Source organism: Mustelus asterias, unplaced genomic scaffold (genome assembly GCF_964213995.1).
Source record: "Mustelus asterias unplaced genomic scaffold, sMusAst1.hap1.1 HAP1_SCAFFOLD_218, whole genome shotgun sequence".
Lineage (NCBI taxonomy): Eukaryota > Metazoa > Chordata > Chondrichthyes > Carcharhiniformes > Triakidae > Mustelus > Mustelus asterias.
The window spans coordinates 349,866-372,718 of NW_027590203.1; the positions used below are offsets into that span (position 1 = coordinate 349,866).

Consider the following 22,853-nt stretch of genomic DNA (forward strand, 5'->3'; position numbering starts at 1 on the left):
GCCTAACAAAAATCTATCAATCTCAGTTTGAAATTTTAAAATGATGCCCTTGCAACCTCCGCAGCTGTTTGGGGGGGACAGTTCCAGAGTTCCACTAACTCCCGTTTATGTGAAAATTCCTTCCTGATTTCAGCCCTGGACATCCTGTTATACCGAGAAAACCAGGTGGTGAAGGGTTCAACTGCAGCCAATCTTTACACGATTCGATAAGCATTTATTTTCAGAGGTACGTGTTATAAGCATGCACCTCCTAACCCAATCCCTGCAGCTTTGGTCTCTTGCTCTTTATATCAACACGCGCGAGTCCTGCACCATTTAATAAAATTAATATATGATTAACACGGTGTATCTTTAACTTTTAAGATTATATCCTTTTGTTTCAGACTTTCTCACCAGAAGTCATCTATCAAAGACAGAGATGAGGAGGAATTTCTTCTCTCAGAGGGTGGTGAATCTGTGGAATTATTTCCCGCAGAGGGCTGTAGAGGCTGGGTCGTTAAATATGCTCAAGGCTGAGATAGACAGATTTTTAATCAGTCAGAGAGTCACGGGTTATGGGGATAAGGTGGGAAAGTGGAATTGAAGATTATCCCATCAGATCAGTCATGATCTCATTGGATGGTGGAGCAGGCTCGATGGGCCGAATGGCCTACTTCTGTTCTCTGTCTTATGGGAAAGGTTTCTCTCTATAAACTCATAGAAGGATATAGCACAAGAGGCCACTCAGCACGTGCTTGTGCAAAGGTAGGTAGATGGTGGCTGGATGACCCACTCCTCTCCCTAAGTTGACCTACTCTCCCTAAGTTCCTATTTTTGAACTCATAGGGCCCGATTTTACCGTCGCGTTGCGCCCGTTTTTGGGCGCGAAAATTTGGTGAAGTCGGGCGTGAGGTGAGTAGCGCGATCTGCACCCGTGTCCGTGCCGATTTCCCCTTTACCAAGGCCCAAAAATGACCGCGATCGGCACCGCGCCCAAAACGGGCCCAACGGCGATTAAAATGCATTTGCATGCATTAAAATTGAATTAATGAGCTGCCCGCCCAACTTTATCAGCATTTTCCCCTTTATCACCGCGTTCGCCCGTCCAGATTCGGCGCGAAACAGACCTGCTCGGCAAAGGTCTGTTTCGGGCGCTCAAGCTGCTGAAGAGATAAGTTCAGAGCTTCCAACGGTGCTCTGACTCAGATCGGTTGTGGGGGGAGGGAGGGAGGAGGAGGGAGGTCCAATCATTCTCTGGTGGAGAGAGGTGAGGGGGGACAGGAGCAGCGGGGTGTCCGCTGCCACTCTGCGGGCGATCGGTGGGGGGGGAAGGGGGGCAGGGGACCGCGATCGGTCTGGGTAGCAGGGGGGTGGGTGGATAAGAGGGGCAGTTATGTTGTGGGGGTGGGGCGATGTCTGTGGGGGGCCATCACTCCCGCGCCGCTTTATCCACTTTTTGCGGCCTGGGAGCGATGTGGCAGGGGAGTGTTTTTCTATTTTTTCTCTGCGCATGCGCAGTTGGAGACTCCGATCGGAGCTGCAGCGTTTCGGGCGTGATAAGTGTGGTAAACCACTGTTAAGCTTATTGCCTGTGTGTGTGTGTGTGACATGCCTGGACATGCCCCTGCCAGCCCTGCCCGGGACTCCTCCCCCCTCCTGGTCCAGGTATAAAGGTGACTGCTCCCTTTCCCCTGCCTCAGTCTCTGGACCAGTTCATCGGCATGGGTGTGCTCCAAGTCTTTTGCTAATAAAAGCCTATTTGTTCTTGCATACAAACTAGTCTTTGCTCGATTGATAGTGCATCAATAAGCCCTGCCCACAGGCTCCTGCAGCGTGATTCAGAATCGCTGATATTTTTCCAGGCTCAGTGTGTATGGGGACACCCGAGGATGGGTTTATAAGTCAGATCTGAATTGCGCCCAGATTCAGCACTTAGAATCAAAATGGTAAAATCAGGCCCATAGAGTCAGAGAACAAACAAAGAAAATTACAGCACAGGAACAGGCCCTTCGGCCCTCCAAGCCTGCACCGACCATGCTGCCCGACTTAACTAAAATCCCCTACCCTTCCGGGGACCATATCCCTCTATTCCCATCCTATTCCTATTTGTCAAGACGCCCCTTAAAACTCACTCTTGTATCTGCTTCCACTACCTCCCCCGGCAACGAGTTCCAGGCACCCACCACCCACTGTGTAAAAAATCTGCCTCGTACATCTCCTTTAAACCTTGCCCCTCGCACCTTAAACCTGTGCCCCCCTAGTGATTGACTCTTCCACCCTGGGAAAAAGCTTCTGACTATCCACTCTGTCCATGCCCCTCATAATCTTGTAGGCTTCTATCAGGTCTCCCCTCAACCTGCGTCGCTCCAGTGAGAACAAACCAAGTTTCTCCAACCTCTCCTCATAGCTAATGCCCTCCATGCTAGGCAACATCCTGGTAAATCTTTTCTGTACCCTCTCCAAAGCCTCCACATCCTCCTGGTAGTGTGGTGACCAGAATTGAATACTATATTCCAAGTGCGGTCTAACTAAGGTTCTATAAAGCTGCAACATGACTTGCCAATTTTTAAACTCAATACCCCAGCTGATGAAGGCAAGCATGCCGCATGCCTTCTTGACTACCTTCTCCACCTGCATTGCCACTTTCAGCGACCTGTGTACCTGTACACCCAGATCCCTCTGCCTATCAATACTCTTAAGGATTCTGCCATTTACTGTATATTTCCTATCTGTATTAGACCTTCCAAAATGCATTACCTCACATTTGTCCGGATTAAACTCCATCTGCCATCTCTCCGCCCAAATCTCCAACTGATCTATATCCTGCTGTATCCTCTGATGGTCCTCATCACTATCCGCAAATCCACCAACCTTTGTGTCGTCCGCAAACTTACTAATCAATCCAGTTACATTTTCCTCCAAATCATTTATATATATTACAAACAGCAAAGGTCCCAGCACTCATTGCGTCATTCATTGACCCAGTACAGCAGGGAAACAGGCCCTTCAGCCCAACTCGTCCATGCCGACCAGGTTTCCTAAACTGAACTAGTCCCATTTGCCTGCATTGGGCCCATATCCCTCTAAACCTTTCCCATCCATGTACCTGTCCAAATATCTTTTCAATGTTGTAATTGTACCCGTCTCTATCATCTCCTCTGGCAGCTCATTCCACACACGCACCACCCTCTGTGTGGAAAAGTTGCCCCTCAGGTTCCTTTTAAATCTTTCCCCTCTCACCTTAAACCTACGCCCTACCCCGGGGAAAAGAGCTTGGCTATTCAGCTTATCCAAGCCCCTCATGATTTTATAAACCTTTATAACCCTTTATAACTCCTACGCTCCAGGGAAAAAAGTCTCAGCCTATCCAGCCTCTCCTTATAATTCAAACCTTCCAGTCCTGGTAGCATCCTTGAAAATCTTTTTTGCGCCCTTTCCCTGGCGCTGTGAGGCAGCAATGCTAACCACTGTGCCACCGTGCCACCCTCTTTACCTTCTGATATACTGTGGCTAGTTGCGGGATAAAGCTCCCTCAATCCCACACTAACAAACGTGTCTCTTTCCCCAGTTCCAGGACAGCATTCCAAACTGGGCCGGCTTGGCACTTTGTTCTTTTCTACCCTGACCATCCAGAATTCCTGGATGGGATGTATGGATTTGGGGATTTTGTTTTTGCTCTGTGCCCCTGCGCACCACGAACTGCATTGAAACTACCAAAAATTACTTGATATAAAAAGTTAAAGTAAGGTTCATTTATTAGTGTCACAAGTAAGGCTTACATTAACACTGCAATGAAGTTACTGTGAAAATCCCCTAGTTGCCACAGTCCGGCGCTTGTTCAGGTACACTGAGGGAGAATTTAGCACGGCGAATGCACCTAACCAGCATGTCTTTTGGACTGTGGGAGGAAAGCAGAGCACCCGGAGGAAACCCACGCAGACACGGGGAGGATGTGCAGACTCCACACAGACAGTGGCCCAAGCCGGGAATCGAACCCGGGTCCCTGGCACGGTGAGGCAGCAGCGCTAACCACTGTGCCACCGTGCCGCCCTTCCTGCCTTGGAGAAAGAGGCAGCCTACAGATGAACGAGATCTTGTGTCGATCCATCTCTTGCTGCATTAGCCAATCTCGGCATCTGTAAAATCCAACATTTTCCAGTTTCATGTTTAGGAATGCGTATTCAAGGATTATGGAATTAGGGCCGGTGGATGGAAGCTAAGAAGCTTGTTCCAACTGAGTGATGGAACAGGCTCAAGGGGCTGAATGGCCTCCTCCTTTATGTGGATGTAGAACAGTTCCCAATGGCCTTACCCACCAAGCTCGAAGATCTGCAGTGGCAGGGTGAGGAAGCCCGCGGGATGTCCATCCTGTCCCGGGGCCGAGCATACATCATCAGAGGGGGGCAGCAGCAAGAGGAAGCAGACCGACTCTCCAAACTCCAACACTTCCTGTGTATACAGACGGAAATCCACAGCCTAAAAAACAATGGAACAGTGTCAGGTTACAGCTGTGCTCTGAAGCCTCCATGGCCAGATACAATGAGCTGCGAGAGAATGACGCTGGAACATCGATGGGTATGACCGAAAGTAATTGTGATGTGGAGATGCCAGCGTTGGGACTGGGGTGAACACAGTAAGAGTTTTAACAACACAACAGTTTTAACAAGACAATAATTGACCAGAAATTCAACTGGGCCAGCTCCATAAAGTAAGAAGTCTCACAACACCAGGTTAAAGTCCAACAGGTTTATTTGTTGGACTTTATCCTGGTATTGTGAGACTTCTTACTGTGTTTACCCCAGTCCAATGCCGGCATCTCCACAGCCAGCTCCATAAATACAGTGGCTACAAGATCCTGCAGGGAGTAACTCACCTCCTGACTGCCCTGTCCACCATCGACAAGGCACAAGTCAGGAGTGTGATGGAACATTCCCCACTTGCCTGGATGGGCGCAGCTCCAACAACACTCAAGAAGCTCGACACCATCCAGGACAAAGCAGCCCCGCTTGATTGGTTCTATCTACACCCTGACTCTCAAGAGGTTCTGATGTGGAGTTGCCGGCGTTGGACTGGGGTAGGCACAGTGAGTAGTCTCACAACATGTGGTAAACCACTGTTAGCTTATTGCCTGTGTGTGTGTGACATGCCTGGGCATGCCCCTGCCGGCCCGGCCTGGGACTCCCCCCCCCCCCCCCCCCCCCGCGCTGGTCCAGGTATAAAGGTGACTGCTCCCCACCCCCCTGCCTCAGTCTCTGGACCAGTTCATCAGCATGGGTGTGCTCCAAGTCTTTTGCGAATAAAAGCCTATTTGTTCTTGCATACAAACTAGTCTTTGCTCGATTGATAGTGCATCACAACACTGGGTTAAAGGCCAAGTGCTACCAGATAAACCTGTTGGACTTTAACCTGGTGTTGTGAGGCTACTTACTGTCTCAAGAAGCTCGACACTATCACAAGGCAGCCCGTTTGATTACCATCCACTGGCAAAACTCTCAATCAACTTCCACCTTCAACAGCTTTTCCTTAAGAGGGCGAGATTTCAGGAGTAAAGAAGGTTGGAATTATTTCAGGGATACTTTATGCCAGTTCTCTACCTTGACATTGTCTCCCTCTTTTCAGATGCTGAAGGACCTACTCTCTCAAAGAACAAAGAACAAAGAACAATACAGCACAGGAACAGGCCCTTCAGCCCTCCAAGCCCGCGCCGCTCCCTGGTCCAAACTAGACCATTCTTTTGTATCCCTCCATTCCCACTCCGTTCATGTGGCTATCTAGATAAGTCTTAAACGTTCCCAGTGTGTCCGCCTCCACCACCTTGCCCGGCAGCGCATTCCAGGCCCCCACCACCCTCTGTGTAAAATATGTCCTTCTGATATCCGTGTTAAACGTCCCCCCCCTCACCTTGAACCTATGACCCCTCGTGAACGTCACCACCGACCTGGGAAAAAGCTTCCCATCGTTCACCCTATCTATGCCTTTCATAATTTTATACACCTCTATTAGGTCACCCCTCATCCTCCGTCTTTCCAGTGAGAACAACCCCAGTTTACCCAATCTCTCCTCATAACTAAGCCCTTCCATACCAGGCAACATCCTGGTAAACCTCCTCTGTACTCTCTCCAAAGCCTCCACGTCCTTCTGGTAGTGTGGCGACCAGAACTGGGCGCAGTATTCCAAATGCGGCCGAACCAATGTTCTATACAACTGCAACATCAGACCCCAACTTTTATACTCTATGCCCCGTCCTATAAAGGCAAGCATGCCATATGCCTTATTCACTACCTTCTCCACCTGTGACGTCACCTTCAAGGATCTGTGGACTTCCCGTTCATTCAAATGGACTATCCCTTTGAACTCGTCACCCCCATCCAAAGCCCAAGTTGTCCCCGACAGCCGAAGGAAGTGCCAGTTGCGGTGTGTAAATTGGAGGCAGCTTTGGTTACCTGACCCAGGGGCATGTCCAGTTGTTGGAGGAGGGTTTTCACAGCTGTACGTAGGCCTTCCAGGAAAGCACACACCGAGCTCCCCGCATTCCCCTCTGTGCTGGTGGAATCAGTCAGGGATGACACATTTCGCAACCACTCCCACTCCTCCCTGCAAACAGCAAAATGGGATGAGAGGCGTCACTGGAGTCTGTTTGGGTTTGGGAAATGCAACAGTAACTACATGTCCTATCTGGCTTGCTGTAGTCATATGACCTCTCATAGAATCATCATAGAATCCCTACAGTGCAAAAAAGGCTATTCGACCCATCAAGTCTGCACTGACTCTCTGTCAGAGAATCTTACCCAAGCCCTGGCCTCCACCTAACCCCATGGCCAATTCATCTGACCTACACATCATGGGACACCGAGGGGCAATATAGCATGGACAATCCACCTAACCTTTAAATTTGTAAGATTAAGTTTATTTATTAGTGTCACAAGTAGGCTTACATTAACACTGCAATGAAGTTACTGTGAAAATCCCCTAGTCGCCACACTCCGGCGAGTGTTCGGGTAACACTGAGGGAGAATTTAGCATGGCCAATCCAACTAACCAGCCCGTCTTTTGGACTGTGGGAGGAAACCGGAGCACCCGGAGGAAACCCACGCAGACACGGGGAGAACGTGCAGACTCCACACAGACAGTGACCCAAGCCGGGAATCGAACCCGGGTCCCTGGCGCCGTGAGGCAGCAGTGCTAACCACTGTGCCACCGTGCCGGCCTGTGCCATGACCTTACAATCAGTTCAATAAAGACCTCTCACTGAGACAGACACTGAGCACTGCTGTTGTTGAATATAAAAGAGTCTTGATTGAGATGGACTGTTCATCCGCAGACATTGTGAAACTGAGCTGTTAAGTGTAGCGCTGATGGTGTGAGGGACGGCAGCACAGCACTTTTGGACTGGATTGAGATTACTCTGTATATATTTGACACACACTGCCTAACGCTGTTTATAAGCCTGTCTGCTTTACACCTCTGCAGGCACAGCACTTGTAATGTGTCTGTCGCACACTCACCCGTGAGACTCATCTGCAGTGCCCTACTGGGAAGCAAAGAACAAGAACAAAGAACAGTACAGCACAGGAAAGAGGCCCTTCGGCCCACCAAGCCTGTGCCGCTCCTTGGTCCAACTAGACCATTCGTTTGTATCCCCCCATTCCCAGACTGCTCAAAGAACAAAGCGACGCAGAAAGATCAGAATCTTCCCCAGAGGACGACCTGTCTGGCTTTGCTTGTCTGGGGTTATTTTGGCTGCTGGTCGGAGGGGAAGGTTAGCTGGGGGGGTGATTGTCTGGACCGAGTGCTCCGAGGGCAAGAGGCAAATGTATCGCTTAATGATCGTAGGAAAACAACGCGGAAAGGTGTTTGAACAAAAGTTCAACTCATGAGTTAACAGGCAACATTAACAAACCTGGGGTGGCACGGTGGCACAGTGGGTTGGCACTGCTGCCTCGCAATGCCAGGGACCCGGGTTCAATTCCCAGCTTAGGTCACTGTCTGTGTGGAGTTTGCACATTCTCCCCATGTCTGTGTGGGTTTCCTCCGGGTGCTCCGGTTTCCTCCCACAGTTCGAAAGACGTGCTGGTTAAGGTGCATTGGCCGTGCTAATCGAGGGATAATTTTTCTTTCTTGGGGTCAGGGTGTCGTTGGCTGGGCTGGCACTTGTTGCCCATCCCTAACTACCCTTGACCTGAGTGGCTCGCCGTTTCAGAGGGGAGTTAACAGTTAGCCTGGTCCTGGAGTCACACGTTGGTCAAACCAGGTGGGTCTGGCAGGGAGGCCAACCAGACGGGTTTGATAGTCTCAGCAAGTCTGACAGCATCTGTTGGGGGGAGAATAGAGCCAGCGTTTCGAGTCTGGATGACCCTTCTGACAGACCCTTCCCAGAAGACAAAGCGAATCTTCATTTCTCTTCTAAAAGTCTGAAATAGTAAACATTGTCTCAAATCCAATGTCCCCCAAGTCCTGGACTCCCCAGCCAGCAGAAAATGTTCCTCTTGATCTGTGGGTCATCCAGACTCGAAACGTTCTCTCCCCACAGGCGGCACGGTAGCACAGTGGTTAGCACTGCTGCCTCACAGCGCTAGGGACCTGGGTTCGATTCCCGGCTCGGGTCACTGTCTGTGTGGAGTCTGCACATTCTCCTCGTGTCTGCGTGGGTTTCCTCCGGGTGCTCCGGTTTCCTCCCACACTCCAAAGATGTGTGGGTTAGGTGGATTGGCCATGCTAAATTGTCCCTTAGTGTCAGGGGGATTCGCAGGGCAAATATGTGGGGTTATGGGAATCGGGCCTGGGTGGGATTGTGGTCGGTGCAGACTCGATGGGCCGAATGGCCTCCTTCTGCACTGTGGGGATTCTATGTCATGTGACCTGGGATGAGCTAGTTTGGAATTGCCCGGAATGTCAACATTTGAAGTGTGGAGCGAGTAGACTGAACAAAGATCTGTATTCCCTGATACCTGGCTGTGGGGTAGTTCTTGAGGAGACCATAAGGCCATAAGATATAGGAGCAGAATTAGGCCATTCGGCCCATCGAGTCTGCTCCACTGTTCAATCATGGCTGATATAGTCATCCCCATTCTCCCGCCTTTTCCCCGTAACCCTTGATCCCCTTATTAATCGTGAACCTATCTATCTCTGTCTTAAAGACACTCAATGACCTGGCCTCCACAGCTTTCTGCGGCAAAGAGTTCCACAGATTCACCACTCTCTGGCTGTAGAAATTCCTCCTCATCTCGGTTCTAAAGGGTTGTCCCTTTATTCTGAGGCTGTGCCCTTGGATCCTAGTCTCTCCTACTAGTGGAAACATCCTCTCCATGTCCACTCTATCCAGGCCTTTCAGTATCCTGTAAGTTTTCCTGTAACCCCCCTCATCCATCTAAACTCCATCGAGTACAGACCCAGAATCCTCAACCGTTCCTCATACATCAAGCTTGTCATTCCTGGATTGAGAAGGCACCTCAGTACTAAGAGATCCGACACACCCCCACACCAATCCTAAAGCAGAAACACTTTCCATTAGCCAATTGCTGAAGTCTGGGTTGCTGGAAGTTATGCCCAGGAGATTCCCGTCGCTTAGGCAACCCTCGGCTGGGATTTTCGCGAGAAGGGGGCGGCACGGTGGCACTGTGGTTAGCACTGCTGCCTAACAGTGCCAGGGACCCGGGTTCAATTCCGGCTTCGGGTCACTGGCTATGTGGAGTTTGCACATTCTCCCCGTGTCTGCGTGGGTTTCCTCTGGGTGCTCCGGTTTCCTCCCACACTCCAAAGATGTGCGGGTTAGGTTGATTAGCCATGCGAAGTTGACCTTAGTCAGTGGGATTAACAGAGTAAATATATGGGGTTACGGGAATAGGGGCTGGGTGGGATTGTGATCGTTGCAGACTCGATGGGCTGAATGGCCTCCTCCTGCACTGTAGGGATTCTACGATCTTCTATGAACTATGAAACACTGTCCAATGGGACGGGGTGAGGGTGGGCAGTAATTAAGGTCAGAGTATGAGGGACTGAGACACTGCGGGGGCAACCAAAGGAGGTGGGATCAATATCGGAGCGAAGCAGAATGGGATTGAGGAAAGATTGAGATTGAGAAAGGTTGAGGAAAGGCTGTTGTAGGCTGCAAAGAGACATAGATAGGATGCAGAGCTGGGCCGAAAAATGGCAGATGGAGTTTAACACTGATAAGTGCGAGGTGATTCATTTTGGTAGGACAAATTTGAATACGGATTACAGGGTCAAAGGTAGGGTTCTGAGGGATGTGGAGGAACAGAGAGATCTTGGGGTTCATATCTGCAGATCTCTGAAAGTTGCCACTCAAGTGGATAGAGCCGTGAAGAAGGCCTATAATGTGTTAGCGTTTATTAACAGGGGGTTTGAGTTTAAGAGGCGTGGGGTTATGCTGCAACTGTACAGGACCTTGGTGAGACCACATTTGGAATATTGTGTGCAGTTCTGGTTACCTCACTATAAGAAGGATGTGGAAGCATTGGAGAGAGTGCAGAGGAGATTTACCAGGATGCTGCCTGGTTTGGAGGGTAGGTCTTATGAGGAAAGGTTGAGGGAGCTAGGGCTTTTCTCTTTGGAGCGGAGGAGGATGAGAGGCGACTTAATAGAGGTTTATAAGATGATGAGGGGGATAGATAGAGTGGACGTTCAAAGACTATTTCCTCAGGTGAATATAGCTGTTACTAGGGGGCATAACTGTAAGGTTCATGGTGGGAGATATAGGAGGGATGTCCGAGGTAGGTTCTTTACTCAGAGTGGTTGGGGTGTGGAATGGACTGCCTGCAGTGATAGTGGAGTCGGACACTTTAGGAACTTTCAAGCGGTTATTAGATAGGCACATGGAGCACACCAAAATGATCGGGAGTGGGATAGCTTGATCTTGGTTTCGGACAAAGCTCGGCACAACATCGAGGGCCGAAGGGCCTGTACTGTGCTGTACTGTTCTATGTTCTATGTTCTAAAGAGAGGTGGAGACTGTGGAACTGACGGTCTGAGATTGGAAAGAGAAAAACCCCAACCATTCCCAATACCTGGATACATTCTTGTTGTCCCGTATCTTGGTGTGACAGAGAATGTTGGGCACCTTGTAAGGCACCAGGACTTTGATCTGATCTACAGAGCTGCAGAGTTTTAGGTATCCGAGGTAGAGTCCTGGAGGTAAGGCCCGGTTGATTCGCAGGTGACAGTCCAGTTTCTCCTGGAGAAGAACAAAAATAAAAGGTCAACGTGATGTATTCTTGTTAACAAATAAATCAGAGACTCCTTCACCTCATTCATTGGGCGGCACGGTGGCACAGTGGTTAGCACTGCTGCCTCACAGCGCCAGAGACCCGGGTTCAATCCCTGGCTTGGACCACTGTCTGTGCGGAGTCTGCACATTCTCCCCGTTTCTGCGTGGGTTTCCTCCGGGCACTCCGGTTTCCTCCCAGACTCCAAAGGTGTGCAGGTTAGGGTGATTGGCCATGCTAAATTGATGCTAGTGTCTGGGTAAATGCGTGAGGTTACGGGAATAGGGCCTGGGGGGGATTGTTGTCAGTGCAGACACGATGGGCCGAATGGCCTCCTTCTGCACTGTAGTGATTCTATGATTCTACTGCACAAAACAGGGTTACACGCTCATCCTGGCCTGAAGAATTATGCAGCGCTCATTATAATCTAGATCACCAGAAGTGGAACATGTCACCCAGACGTGAACTTGTCCTGGGATTACCCCGGGGGTGTAAAGGTGAGTATAGCTCCCAGGGGAAAGGCAGTGCCAATCTGTGCCAGGGGGGCAGTGCCAGGAGCGGACTACAGTGAGAGCCTTATGGGGGGAAGGCTGCAGGGAGTGGGGGGGAAGGACTCTTTTATTCGTGGTGGTGGGGGGAGGGGAGAGGATATCGGAGCTGGGGTGGGTGCTGGCAATGGCAGTTTGGGTGGGGGTTTGGGGTGGGGGGGGGCGGGTGCAAGGCGTTCGATGATTGGGGGAAGGAAGGGGTGCCGGCATTGACTGTTGTGGGGCGATTGTGGGTGGTGTGCCAGGAGTGAGTGCCAGCTCTGATTGCGGGAGGTGGCGGGGGTGGTGGGGGGGGGGGGGGGGGGGGGGGTGGGTTGGGGGGGGGGGGGGGGGGAGGAGGAGGCCACCATAGTGGAGTGGGTAGAAAGTCATGTTTTGGTCTGATTGACGTCCTGATCTCAGTGCAGCCAGGCTTTGCTGGCAAGTTGCCCCCTGCAACACCCCCACCCCCCCCACCCCCCCCGCCATCCCCCCACTACACAATAGCGTGAAACACATCCACCTAATTCTTTGTGACAGAGTGGTCGGATTGGGAGAGAAACACACCGTTTTTCTCGCCGGAACCAACACTCTGACATTTCTTATTATTGTCACATGTATTAACACACAGTGAAAAGTATTGTTTCTTGTGCGCTGTAGAGACAAAGCATACCGTTCATAGAGAAGGAAAGGAGAGTGTGCAGAATGTAGTGTTACAGTCATAGCTAGGGTGTAGAGAAAGATCAATTTAAAGTGAGGTAGCTCCATTCAGAAGTCTGACACCAGCAGGGAAGAAGCTGTTCTTGAGTCGGTCGGTACGTGACCTCGGACTTTTGTATCTTTTTCCCGACGGAAGAAGGTGGAAGAGAGAATGTGCGGGGTGCGTGGGGTCCTTAATTATGCTGGCTGCTTTGCCGAGGCAACGGGAAGTGTAGACAGAGTCAGTGGTCAGAATTCTATGAGAATAATTCTCAGTGTCCAGCTAGCGTGAAAATGGGAGAGTTCCCGATGTGTTTTTCGGGCGAGTTTTCGACCTTAACGCACTTCATAAGATTGGGGGTGAAAACCCACTTGCCCCCTTTGCCCTCGGTCTCCCCAGGGAGGGGGGGAGGAGCCTCAAAGGCCTCCGGTTCCACCGGCGAGGCCAACACGACTGTTCCTTGTTCATGGGGAGCAGGTGTTTTCCTCGCCGGAGAGAAGCTTTCCTGACGAGGCCATAAAGGCGAGTGAGACCGAACGGCTGAGCGCCGGATTCACGAATGCCATGGAAATTCAAATTTAAATATATTGAAATAAATTATTCCGCCTGTCTCCCACTTCCAGTGAGAGGCTGGCCTTGCCGGAAATCAGCCTCTCGTAAAACCACGAGTTCCTGATTTGGGGGTGGCACCGGTGGCACAGTGGTTAGCACTGCCGCCTCACAGCGCCAGGGACCCGGGTTCAATTCCCGGCTTGGGTCACTGTCTGTGCGACACTGTCTGGGATATAGTGAGGTGTGAGGGAGGGGGATAGTGAGGGACGGAGATAGATAGTGAGGGATATAGTGAGGGGGGAGTGAGGGGGATAGTGAGGGAGGGAGATAGATAGTGAGGGAGATAGTGAGGGGGGAATGAGGGGGATAGTGAGGGAGGGAGATAGATAGTGAGGGAGGGAGATAGTGAGGGAGGGAGATAGTGAGGGAGGGAGATAGATAGTGAGGGAGATAGTGAGGGAGGGAGATAGTGAAGGAGATAGTGAGGGAAATAGTGAGGGGGAAGTGAGGGAGATAGTGAGGAGGGAGATGGTGAGGGAGGTAGTGAGGGAGGGAGATAGTGAGGGAGGGAGATAGTGAGGGAGGGAGATAGTGAGAGAGGTAGGGAGGGAGATAGTGAGGGAGGGAGATAGTGAGGGGGGAGTGAGGGAGATGGTGAAGGAGAGTGAGGGAGATAGTCAGGAGGCAGATAGTGAGGGAGTCCATGAGGGAGATAGTGAGGAGATAGTGAGGGAGGTAGTGAGGGAAATAATGATAAAGTAATGAGGATGATAGAGAAACTGGAACACTTGTTAATCCTGACAAACGTTGACCATTTCAGTAGCTAAGATAATGACCTTCAGAGTCATGAAGAGCAGGTCCACAGCAGTGAAGCTCTCGAAGGCAGAGACAGACTTCCGATAGTTATGAAGCTTTGACAGTGCAATCCACCGGACATTCTCCAGCACCTGTGACGGACGCAGCTCCTTCATGGTCAGAATCAACACATTGCCCAGCTTGTCCTTGATGGGTTCAAAGTGCACCTGGCCCAGGTCCTGAGTTCCCAGCGCAGCCTGCGGAACAGAATGGCAGAACGTCAACCCCCCTTCACCGGTGCTGGTGAGAAGCTCGAGAGAACACCCTGGCTCACTGAGAACTTAACAAACCTGAGACCAAACCACAAACCCATGTCCCAGTAACGTGCCAAGTCTACGATGTGTTATAGTTCACTCTGGGAGCCCGTGTTGCTGTGGAAACAGGCACTTTAGACACATGAGGCGGGATTTTCCAGCCACGCTTATTATTTATTTAATCTATTTATTAGTGTCACAAGTAGGCTTACATTAACACTGCAATGTAGTTACTGTGAAAATTCCCTAGTCGCCACACTCCGGCGCCTCTTCGGGCAACACTGAGGGAGCATTTAGCACGGCCAATGCACCCTAACCAGCACGTCTTTCAGACAGTGGGAGGAAACCGGAGCACCCGGAGGAAACCCACGCAGACACGGGGAGAACGTGCAGACTCTGCGCAGACAGTGACCCGAGCCGGGAATCGAACCCGGGTCCCTGGCGCTGTGAGGCAGCAGTGCTAACCACTGTGCCACCATGCCGCCCCGAAACCAGAACATCCCGGGGTGGGAGTGGAACCCGGAGGTTCTGGCTGAGAGGCAGGGACACTAACCCACCGCGCCACAAGGTCTCTTCTGAGGTAGACAGACAGTACGAAAAGTGGAGGCAAAATTAATCATTGCCTGGGGTAAGGGGGGTTACCAGGGGTTGGTATGAGAATGGTGTACGAGTTTAAAAAAAAGAAAATTGTGTTCGTTGCAACGAGGTGTGACAAAATAATAATGATGGACGATGGAAACCTGATTCACGTGAAAAAGCAGAGAAATTGGGGGGAGGGGGAGGGTTTAAATTAACCAGATATTAAAAGCTACATCTCCAATGGGATAAACATAGAAACATAGAAAACTACAGCACAAAACAGGCCCTTCGGCCCCACAAGTTGTGCCGAACATATCCCTACCTTTTAGGCCTACCTATAACCCTCCATCCTATTAAGTCCCATGTACTCATCCAGGAGTCTCTTAAAAGACCCTATTGAGTTTGGCTCCACCACCACTGATGGCAGCTGATTCCACTCACCCACCACCCTCTGTGTGAAAAACTTACCCCTAACATCTCCCCTGTACCTACCCCCCAGCACCTTAAACCTGTGTCCTCTCGTAGCAGCCATTTCCACCCTGGGAAAAAGCCTCTGAGAGTCCACCCGATCTATGCCTCTCAACATCTTATATACCTCTATTAGGTCTCTCCTCATCCTACGTCTCTCCAAGGAGAAAAGACCGAGCTCCCTCAGCCTATCCTCATAAGGCATGTGATGCGCGACAATCAAGCACGTGGAACAAGGCTTCAGCTATTGAAGGCTTTTATTAGCAAACAATGGAACTAACTAACACGAGTACACCAGTTCAGACTGGAGGGGTCCTGCCGGAGCAGAGGGTCTTATACCTCTCCCCCGGAGGCGGGGCCCGACCGGGATGTGCCATAACAACATTTACCACAGGTAAACACCCTAACCCAACAACATTATACAACCCCCACAGTGGCAACACCCTAACCCAACAGTAACATAAGAACAACCCCCAGTGGTAACCAACGATGGTTCACCACATTCACCCCTCCTTTAAAAACAAAGGCCGGCGGGGTGCAAAACAGGTCATATATGTACAAAATTCACAAGTCCAGACGGTCTGGAGGACCGCACCGTCGCTGTGATCTCCTCAACACCGGTTGCGACACCGGAGCAGGTGCTTGCGGTGGCGTTCTCTCCAAAACAGCGTCCGGCTGTCCCCTCGAGGACTCCCGGGCCGGTTGACCCTGGTGAGGCGATGGTGCAGGGGATCCTGGAACCTTCTGTGGTGGCGCCGATCTCCGAGTCTCAGGCAAGCTGTACATGGGAGTATAACTGTTATGCACTGGTCCCGGTGCTGACTGCGCCACGTCTAGGGAAGAAATAAGTAATAGGGGATTCGTGACAGGGGGTATGGGAGCGACAGGAGTTGCTACGTCCCCTGCGGGCGCCAGGTCTCGAATGGAGACTGTGTCCTCTCGCCCGTCAGGATATGCCACATAGGCATACTGAGGGTTGGCGTGGAGGAGTTGGACCGGTTCGACCAAGGGGTCGGACCTGCGGGCCCTCACATGTCGCTGCAGAAGGACGGGTCCTGGGTACGTCAACCAGGCTGGTAATGAGACCCCCGAGGACGACTTCCGAGGGAATGAGAACATCCTCTCGTGGGGAGTAGCATTGGTTGCCGTACACAGGAGGGAGCGGATAGAATGAAGCGCATTTGGAAGGACCTCCTGCCAACGGGAGACTGGAAGGCCCCTGGATTTCAGCGCCAGTAGGACAGCCTTCCAGACTGTAGCATTCTCCCTTTCCACCTGTCCGTTACCCCTAGGGTTGTAGCTCGTGGTTCTACTAGAGGCAATCCCGTATGAGAGCAGGAATTGCCTCAAGTCGTTGCTCATGAACGACGAGCCCCTGTCGCTATGTATGTAGCAGGGGTACCCGAACAGGGTAAAAAGCTCACTGAATGCCTTAATCACGGTGGCAGTCGACGTGTCCGCACAGGGGACAACAAACGGGAACCGGGAGTACTCATCTATTATATTGAGAAAATAGACATTCCGGTCCGTTGAGGGAAGGGGGCCCTTAAAATCCACACTCAGCCTCTCGAAGGGGCGAGTGGCCTTGACCAATTGTGCCCGGTCCGGTCGATAAAAGTGCGGTTTGCATTCCGCGCAAATCCGACAGCTTCTCGTCACTGACCTGACATCCTCCACCGAGTAGGGCAGGTTGCGGGCTTTTACGAAGTGGTAGAGTCGGGTGACTCCTGGATGACACAGGTCATTGTGGAGGGCCTTCAAGCGGTCCTCCTGCATGATGGCGCATGTTCTGCGCGAGAGGGCATCCGAGGGCTCATTGAGCTTCCCTGGACGATACATAATATCGTAATTATAGGTGGAGAGCTCAATTCTCCACCGCAAGATCTTATCGTTCTTGATCTTGCCCCTCTGCGTGTTACTGAACATAAACGCCACGGATCGTTGATCCGTGATCAGAGTGAACCGCTTCCCCGCCAGGTAATGGCGCCAGTGTCTGACTGCCTCCACAATGGCCTGGGCCTCCTTCTCCACCGCTGAGTGCCGAATTTCGGGGCCTTGAAGGGTGCGGGAAAAGAACGCGACGGGCCTGCCTGCCTGGTTTAGTGTGGCGGCTAGGGCGAAATCAGATGCATCACTCTCCACCTGGAAAGGGATGGATTCATCCACCGCGTGCATCGTGGCTTTCGCAATGTCGCTTTTCAAAGCCTTGAAGGCCAATTGGGCCTCCGGCGTGAGTGGGAAGGTCGTGGATTTGATGAGCGGACGAGCTTTGTCCGCGTAGTTGGGGACCCACTGCGCATAATATGAAAAGAAACCGAGGCATCTCCTCAGTGCTTTTGTGCTAGCGGGCAAGGGAAGTTCAGTAAGGGGGCGCATACGGTCTGGATCAGGGCCAATGACCCCGTTTTCCACCACGTATCCAAGGATAGCTAACCTGCGCGTACGGAATACGCACTTCTCCCTGTTATAGGTCAGATTCAGGCGAGATGCAGTGCGCAGAAAGTGTTGGAGATTCGTGTCATGGTCCTGCTGGTCATGGCCGCAGATGGTGACGTTATCCAGGTACGGGAAGGTAGCCCGCAACCCGTTCTGGTCCACCATTCGGTCCATAGCACGCTGGAAGACCGAGACCCCATTGGTGACACCAAATGGAACCCTGAGAAAATGGTATAGACGACCATCCGCCTCAAAAGCCGTGTATTGTCGGTCCTCTGGGCGGATGGGGAGTTGATGGTAGGCAGACTTAAGGTCTATGGTAGAGAACACCCGGTACTGCGCAATCTGATTGACCATATCAGAAATGCGCGGGAGAGGATACGCATCCAGCTGCGTATAACGGTTAATGGTCTGACTGTAGTTGATGACCATCCGAGGTTTGTTCCCGCTTTTAACTACCACGACCTGCGCTCTCCACGGACTAGCACTGGCCTGTATGATCCCTTCCTTGAGGAGCCGCTGAACCTCAGATCTGATAAAGATCCGGTCTTCAGCGCTGTAACGCCTACTCTTAGTAGCGATGGGCTTGCAGCCTGGTACCAGATTCTTAAATAAAGAAGGTGTGGTGATTTTTAGTGTGGAAAGATTGCATGCGGGGCGCTTTGGGCAATTTGGAGGCTGCGGCTGATTCCCTACTGCCAGTGAAGGGAGTGGCCCACCGTACTGTAGGATCACACTCTTCATGTGGACCATAAAATTTAGTCCGAGGAGAATTGGCGCACAAAGGTGCGGTTACACAAGGAGCCTGTATTGCTCGTAAATTGTGCCCTGTACCTCTAGGGTTACCATACACCGTCCTTGGATCGGTACAGACCGGGACCGTGATGCCATGGAAATTGTCTGCTTGGCAGGTAGAACCCGGAGTCCACACCTTTTTGCAGTGTCAGGGTGTATGAAACTCTCGGTGCTCCCACTGTCAAACAGACAATACACAGTACGACCATTTACCTTGATGTTCATCATGGAATTATCAAGCCTGTGATGCTTTGTCTGGTCCAGGGAGATCGACGCCACCGTTGGCCCCTGGGCGTCACTGCATGCAGCCGAGGTTGATGCTGAGGACCCCTGCTGGTCGCTCCTAGTCGTCGTTGACCATGATGGCCGCCCCCATGAATCGCACGTGGGCGAGGGCGCCAAACGTAGCGACTCCTGGTGGTCTTCCTCCTCCTCCGTCAGCCACGATGGCGCCGTCCTGGATTCGCACGTGGTCGGACCTCGTGGGTACTGCGACGCCGAAGGAGATTGTCTCCGCTCTGGAGGGTCACAAGCTGCACTGCCGTTTTTGGGCTTCGACCTGCAAACTTTAGCATAGTGCCCCTTTTTACCACACTGACTGCAGATCGCCGTTTTTGCAGGACACTGTTGCCGTGAATGCTTGGCCCCGCCGCAAAAATAGCATCGCTGGCCGCCTGGAGCTGCCGCCGTCGTCGGATCGATATGGGAGCGTGAGCCCGTGGGGCGAAGAGGGATTTGTGCTTGCTCTTGCCACGTTGTCTCCACGTGGTCTTCGGGGTACAGCGCCAAGCTTTTCGACGCTGCTTCCAGCATCTCAGCCATCTCCATCGCTTGGGTCAAGTCGAGGTTCCCTTTTTCCAGTAATTTAAGCCGGATGTACGAGGACCCTACCCCTGCTACGAACGCATCTCGGGCGAGGTCGTACATATATTGTTCGGCTGATACGTCTTTACAATCGCAACCCCTGGCAAGCTGCAGGAGCTCATTGGCGTAGTCCTCCATGGTTTCGCCCGACTGCCGACGTCGTGTAGCGAGGAGGTAACGAGCGTGTATCTCGTTGGGTGGTCTCGTGTATCGTTTCTTCAAGAGCTCGATGGCCCTCGGGTAAGTGGTGGCCGCACGAATCGCAAGATAAATCGTGTCGCTTACCCTTGCGTGGAGGACCTGGAGTTTGTCGTCGTCTGTAGTAACAGCTACAGAGGCTGCCAGGTAGTCTTCGAAACACTTCCACCAGTGGTCGAAGGTGTTAGCGGCACCGACCGCACGTGGGTCCAGCGCCAGACGCTCTGGTTTTAATATTTGTTCCATACTCCCTTTTTACTGTTGAGAGTTTTATGTTTGCTAATAAAATTGATGCGCGACAATCAAGCACGTGGAACAAGGCTTCAGCTATTGAAGGCTTTTATTAGCAAACAATGGAACTAACTAACACGAGTACACCAGTTCAGACTGGAGGGGTCCTGCCGGAGCAGAGGGTCTTATACCTCTCCCCCGGAGGCGGGGCCTGACCGGGATGTGCCATAATAACATTTACCACAGGTAAACACCCTAACCCAACAACATTATACAACCCCCACAGTGGCAACACCCTAACCCAACAGTAACATAAGAACAACCCCCAGTGGTAACCAACGATGGTTCACCACAGCATGCCACTCAATCCAGGCAACATCCTTGTAAATCTCCTCTGCATCCTTTCAATCTTTTCCACATCCTTCCTGTAATGAGGGGACCAGAACTGAGCACAGTACTCCAAGTGGGGTCTGACGAGGGTCTTATATAGCTGCATCATTATCCCCGGACTCCTAAACTCAATAAGGTTACAAAAAAGCAAATGGAATATTGGGTTGAGAGATCTGGAATTAGGGAATGTTGGAAGAAGATTAAATGTAAGTGATTTAAAACAGAGAACAGGAGAAATGTTCTCAGGCTGAGTTCATTTACTATTGTCACAAGTTAACACTGCAATAAGACCATAAGACATAGAAGCAGAATTAGGCCACTCGGCCCATCGAGTCTGCTCTGCCATTCAATCATGGCTGATATTTTTCTCATCCCCATTCTCCTGCCTTTTCCCCATAACCCCTGATCCCCTTATTAATCAAGAATGAAGTTACTGTGAAACTCTCCTGGTCGCCACACTCTGGCGCCTGTTCGGGTACACTGAGGGAGAATTTAGCACGGCCAATGCACCCTAACCAGCACGATCTTTCGGATTGTGGGAGGAAACCGGAGCACCTGGAGGAAACCCACGCAGACATGGGGAGAACGCGCAGACTCCACACAGACAGTGACCCGAGCCGGGAATCGAACCCAGGTCCCTGGCGCTGTGAGGCAGCAGTGCTAACCACCGTGCCACAGGGGTGTGGTGGCTAGCTCAGTAGGCTACGTAGTAAGTGTGTGTGGTGTGGAGTGATGGCAATGGCGCAGGATCAATCTCCATACTAGCACATGGAGGCTCACTGGCTTGCCTTTCCCCAGGGGCCCCCTGCTAACGCAATATAACTCTCTCGAACAGAAAGAGATGCCCCTCGTGGACTAGGGATCGTGGAAGGTAAAAACCAGAGTTTCAACAGCTAGAACAGGCTACAAAAGCATTTGAAAGGATTATGGGATCGGGGGGGGGGGGGGTGGGGGGGACACATGGGTTGATGGGGAGACACCAATCCAAAAATGTCAATGGCTGCAGTACCACTGGCTGACACCTGGTGGCGGTCCATGCCAGCAGCTTGAGTGAGCTCAGTGCCAGCTATAAACTGCGACGCTGGCACATTCAGCTCAAAGCAGAACCTCACAGCACAAGGAGGAGGCCATTCAGTCCATTGCGTCTGTGTTGGCCCTTTGTTACACTAATCCAAATCTAAACCCACTGCCCTGCTTTCTCCCCATAGAGTCTCCTCTGCCTCCTGTTCCAAACAATTCTTCCATTTTCCGTCCTCCAGCCTGGAATATTCGCGGAATTGTTGGGAAGGATTTTCCGGCCGTGCTCGCCCCAAAACCGGAAAATCCCACCTGAGGTCAATGGACGTTTGCAAGGCCCGTCCTGTCCCCTCCCCTCTCCCGTCGCCACCTCTCCAATTCCTGCAGCAGGCAGGATGGGAAAATTCCCCTCACGCAATCCCAACAGTGCAGGAAGAGGCCATTCGGCCCATCGAGTCTGCACCGACTGCAACCCCACCCAGCCCCTATCCCCATAACCCCATGCCTTTACCCTAGCTAATTCCCCTGACACTAAGGGGCAATTTAAGCATGGCCAATCCACCTAACCCACACATCTTTGGACTGTGAGAGGAAACCGGAGCACCCGGAGGAAACCCACGCAGACACGGGGAGAACGTGCAAACTTCACACAGACAGTGACCCCAAGCCGGGAATCGAACCCAGGTCCCTGGCGCTGTGAGGCAGCAGTGCTAACCACTGTACCGCCGTGCCGAATCTCACATCTTGCTTTCTGGTTATATCTTCCCATCTCTGCCCTGTTGCTAAATCAGCTGGGAAATTCCGGCTGTTATCTCCGCTTCTCTCCACAGATGCTGCCAGACCTGCTGATTATTTTTCCAGCACTCCCTGTATTTATCTCAGATTTCAAGCCTCTGCGGCATTTTGCTTTTATTTATCTGACAGTTTCGACACCATTTTAGAACCACAAAATGTAGACCAACACCTTCTGCCAGTGTGAGTGTGAGGAGATGGAAAATAAAGAACAAATATTGCTTAGTCTTCATCGATAAAACATGCAAACGTACGGATGAAGAGCAGGAGTGGACCATTCGGCCCTTCGAGTCTACTCTGTCATTGGATAAGATCAATAAGAAGTCTAACAACACCAGGTTAAAGTCCAACAGGTTTATTTGGTAGCAAAAGCCACAAGCTTTCGGAACAGGCTGTTCCTTCGTCAGGTGGGTGGGAGTTGTGGGTGGGAACTCCCACCCACCTGACGAAGGAACAGCCTGTTCCGAAAGCTAGTGGCTTTTGCTACCAAATAAACCGGTTGGACTTTAACCTGGTGTTGTTAGACTTCTTACTGTGTTTACCCCAGTCCAACACCAGCATCTCCACATCATTGAATAAGATCGCCATTGATCTGACTGACTGCGGCCTCAACTTCCCATTACTGCCGATATAGAGTCATCGAGGTTTACAGCATGGAAAAAGACCCTTCGGCCCAACTTGTCCGTGCCGTCCGATTTACTCCCCTACCAGTCAAAGCTCTATCGGCCTCAGCTTTGAAAACATTCACTGACAGTCACTATGTTCTTAATTTCTTTTTGGATTAAAACTGCAATTAAACAAAGTATTTTTGAAACAGTGAAGAGTTTTGGTAAATGTGAATAAGAGGATAAATAATTTCCTTTGGCTGGGGAGTCAGTGAGCATTAACCTAGCATGATCGCGGGGAGGTCAGGTGACTCCTCACCACGCAGACAGATACCAGTGGGGTGGAGCAGAAAGATAGAATGGAAAAGGGCTTGGCCGTCTTGTCTGTA

The 22,853-nt window shown here is 51.4% G+C and overlaps 1 protein-coding gene across 1 annotated transcript in view; it reads right to left on the minus strand.

Annotated features, from left to right (window-relative positions):
- LOC144485766 (ankyrin repeat and fibronectin type-III domain-containing protein 1-like) overlaps nucleotides 1-22,853 on the minus strand; it is a 173,779-nt gene that overhangs the window by 10,667 nt on the left and 140,259 nt on the right. The window contains exons 13-16 of the mRNA XM_078203853.1: nucleotides 13,817-14,032; nucleotides 11,004-11,170; nucleotides 6,423-6,573; nucleotides 4,296-4,455 (exon numbers count right to left, since the gene is read on the minus strand). Coding sequence (XP_078059979.1) covers nucleotides 4,296-4,455; nucleotides 6,423-6,573; nucleotides 11,004-11,170; nucleotides 13,817-14,032 — 694 coding nt within the window. The remainder of the gene's footprint in view (nucleotides 1-4,295; nucleotides 4,456-6,422; nucleotides 6,574-11,003; nucleotides 11,171-13,816; nucleotides 14,033-22,853) is intronic.